This window comes from Pteropus vampyrus, unplaced genomic scaffold, assembly GCF_000151845.1.
Source record: "Pteropus vampyrus isolate Shadow unplaced genomic scaffold, Pvam_2.0 Scaffold48, whole genome shotgun sequence".
Classification (NCBI taxonomy): domain Eukaryota; kingdom Metazoa; phylum Chordata; class Mammalia; order Chiroptera; family Pteropodidae; genus Pteropus; species Pteropus vampyrus.
Window position 1 is genome coordinate 5,752,587 of NW_011888829.1, and position 3,112 is coordinate 5,755,698.

At 41.8% G+C, this 3,112-nt stretch overlaps 1 protein-coding gene across 1 annotated transcript in view; it reads right to left on the bottom strand.

The window, feature by feature from the left end:
• The window catches only part of EXOC4 (exocyst complex component 4), a 675,009-nt gene that overhangs the window by 50,525 nt on the left and 621,372 nt on the right, over positions 1-3,112 (bottom strand). The window contains exon 16 of the mRNA XM_011359538.2: positions 989-1,167. Coding sequence (XP_011357840.1) covers positions 989-1,167 — 179 coding nt within the window. The remainder of the gene's footprint in view (positions 1-988; positions 1,168-3,112) is intronic.

Genomic DNA, 3,112 nt, shown 5'->3' on the forward strand with positions numbered 1-3,112 from the left:
CCCCCAAATTCGCAGTGTCGTGGGGCTAACAGCTAACCTTTTAATCACCTATACTTTTTGGCTTAGGTCTTTTAGGGATATTTCCCTTCAGAACACATCTCTGTCATTATAACATAATTTAATAAAAAAGAAGGAATTTTATTGATCCAAATTTTCTGGAACATAATTATTTCATAAAGCAATCAATGACCACGCATCGACATTTTTTTTCCTATCCTCAGGTCGCCACGATCCGTTAGACAATGTACCTGCTTAATTGTTTTAAGTAACACTGCTTTGATTCTGTGAGACACCATGGATACTTCTAGCACCTAGGTCTACACGCAAACACCAAAACAAGAGAAGAGGGAAGATAATTTGAAGTCCTAAAAGGGGTCCTAAGGAAACAATTAAGCATGAAAAATTACTTGGCTGGCATTGTGTTTTTCAAATGTTGAAGGTGAATGCCTTAGATGGTATTGTTTTTCGCACCTTTCCCTGCCTGCCTGCCTGCCTGCCCTGAAGGCATTTATGGATGTGGCCTCCCTAAAATCACTGCTAATCAGAGATTTCTGTTGTTTTCAGACAACAGCACATTCTTTGAGAGAAAACTTCCCCTTTCAGTAATAATTTTAACCAATGAAGGATCTTTCTGGGTTCTCTCTTCATTGTGTGTGTGTTTCCTTTTCTTTTATGAGCTGCTCTGGAGTTAATTCGTGGCCCTCCACACATTTACCCAACTCTCATGAGTGGCATGTCGGGGAGGCAGCCGGGCTGCCATCTGCCTTATCTTGGATTAAATCTCCTTATCAACCAGGAGCAGATGGCAGCCATATTGTTGTCTACTTAGCCATACACAGAGAGACTAGGTATTGCAGCTTTAATAAAAAAAGAAAGAAAAACCGAACAACCTTTTCCTACAAGTTTTAAACTTCGATAATATGGAAAAATCAGGAAAATCTTCATCCTCCCTTCCTCTCACACTCCAGGGACAGGGGTAGGGGCTGACCTTCAAATATGTACTGGAACTTGTGCTGCTGAAGGCTGGCACTCATGGCCTCTTCGATGGCACTGATGTCTTTGTTGAGCTTGACCACCAGAGGGTCGTAGTCCATACTTTCCACATTGGCGACAATGGCGTAGTTCCCCTCCTTTGCAAGAGGAATGAGATAGTGGAAGCAGTGAACCCTGAAAGAGAGAGAGAGAGAGAGAGAGAGAGAGACAGAGAGAGACAGAGAGAGAGAGAGAGAGAGAGAGAGAGAGAAGTTAGGAATAAATCTTTCAGATGAAAATAACGATCTTCTGGTGACAGAGCACCCACATATTTGAAGCAGCAGTAGCTCTATAAAAAGTTATATACCCCTGCCCTTTTCACCAGAAAGCCATCTTAATTATTCTATACAACGAACGAGTGATCCTGAGCAAGTCGGCTTCCGTGGCCCTTGCTTGTTTAATCCATATGTTGTGGGTGAGAAATAGATGAGCTCTAAAATTCTTTTCAGTGACAGGACAGTATGGCCAATGTGAAAAGCATTACATTTTCCAGCAGATACTGTTGGAGAGGCAGAGGTCGCAGATCCTAAGAGCGTAAGCTTTGTCACGAGACGACTTTGGTGTCTCTTCCCAGTTCCAACACTGACTAGCTGTGTGACTCGAGGCAAGTTATTCTCTCTGTCTCGGTTGCCTTATCTGTGGAAGGGAAATAACGACACCTCAGGAGCTACTATACATATGGTGCTCTGAGAAGTCACTACAGATACAGTGCGCTGAGAGCTTGGCTCAGCGGAAGTGCACAACACGCGCTGGCTATTAGCACTGTTATCAAATTTATTATTGTTAATCTATCACTCAAACGAAACATTGAACTACCCATGAATTTGTTAAAAATTGTGCTAGGCCCTGGGAATGTAAGACACAGTTTGTGCCCTTAAAGACTCCACAGCTTAATGGGGCCAACCAAGAAAAAAATGACAAAAAGAGGGCAGAGTGTCACTTGAAACACACGTATGCAGGGTCCTATGGAAGTCTGTCAAGAGTGTCAGGAAAGGTTTGCGACAGGAGGTGACACCTGAGTCATACAGGACATATCTGAGTGAGCTTGAGGAGAAAGAGCATCCCTGTGTTGAAATGCCAAGTTGGTTTGATCATGTACAATCCTTAGATTGTTTTTGGTAGATACCAGTAACTGCCAAAAAAGTCTAAGGTAGGTAAGGACTGGCTACTTCATAACCTGTGTATTAAGTTGTAATAAAAGCAAGTTTCAGTCCAAATAATTCTACCACGCATACGAGTATTTATTTAATAACAGCAACAACCACAACATCATCCACCGGCAGGCACAGTTCAAACAGGCCGTTCTGTGAGCTCAGTGAAGTCCTAACGCTCTACTGTTTTGGATGCTGTGTCTGATCTCGCTACAGAAGGTTCTCTGGAGGTAGACAAGAGTCAAGATTCTCTTACCCTAATAGCTGGCATAAACTAATAAGAAATAATCCTAAATAAATGGCTACAAAAGCCTTAGGCATTATCTCTAATGATGCAACTATAGGCTTGAGTATCATCTTCCTTTTTTTTAAAGTTGGTTTTACTGAGAAATTATTTACAAACAGTAAAATCCACTTTATTTAGCGTACAGTTCTTCAGACTTGACAAATGCATACAGTTGTATAAGCATCACCATTATCAAGTTATAGAACAGTCCCGTGCCCCTTTGAAGTCAATCTCTACTCATACGTCAAAGCTCTTGCAACCACGAATCTATTTCGTCCCTATAGTTTTGTCTGCTCCAGAATGCCATGTAAATGGAATCATATAGTATGCCGCCTTTGGAGCTTGGCTTCCTTCACTCCACCTAAAGCACCTGCCATCTACCCATGTCATTGTTCACTCCTTGTTACTGCTGAGCAGCCTCCCGAGTATGGATGTAACACAATTTCACTATTCACCAGCTGACATCCTAGTGGTTTCTAGTTTGGGGTGATTATGAATAAAGCTGCTTCGTGTACAGGTTTTTGTGTAAATGTTTCCATTTCTCTTGGGATTGATTGGTGGGTCACATTGAAAGTATATGTTTAATTTTACAAGAAACTGCCGAACTGTTTTCCAAAGGAGCTGTTTTGTTTTGCTTTCCCAT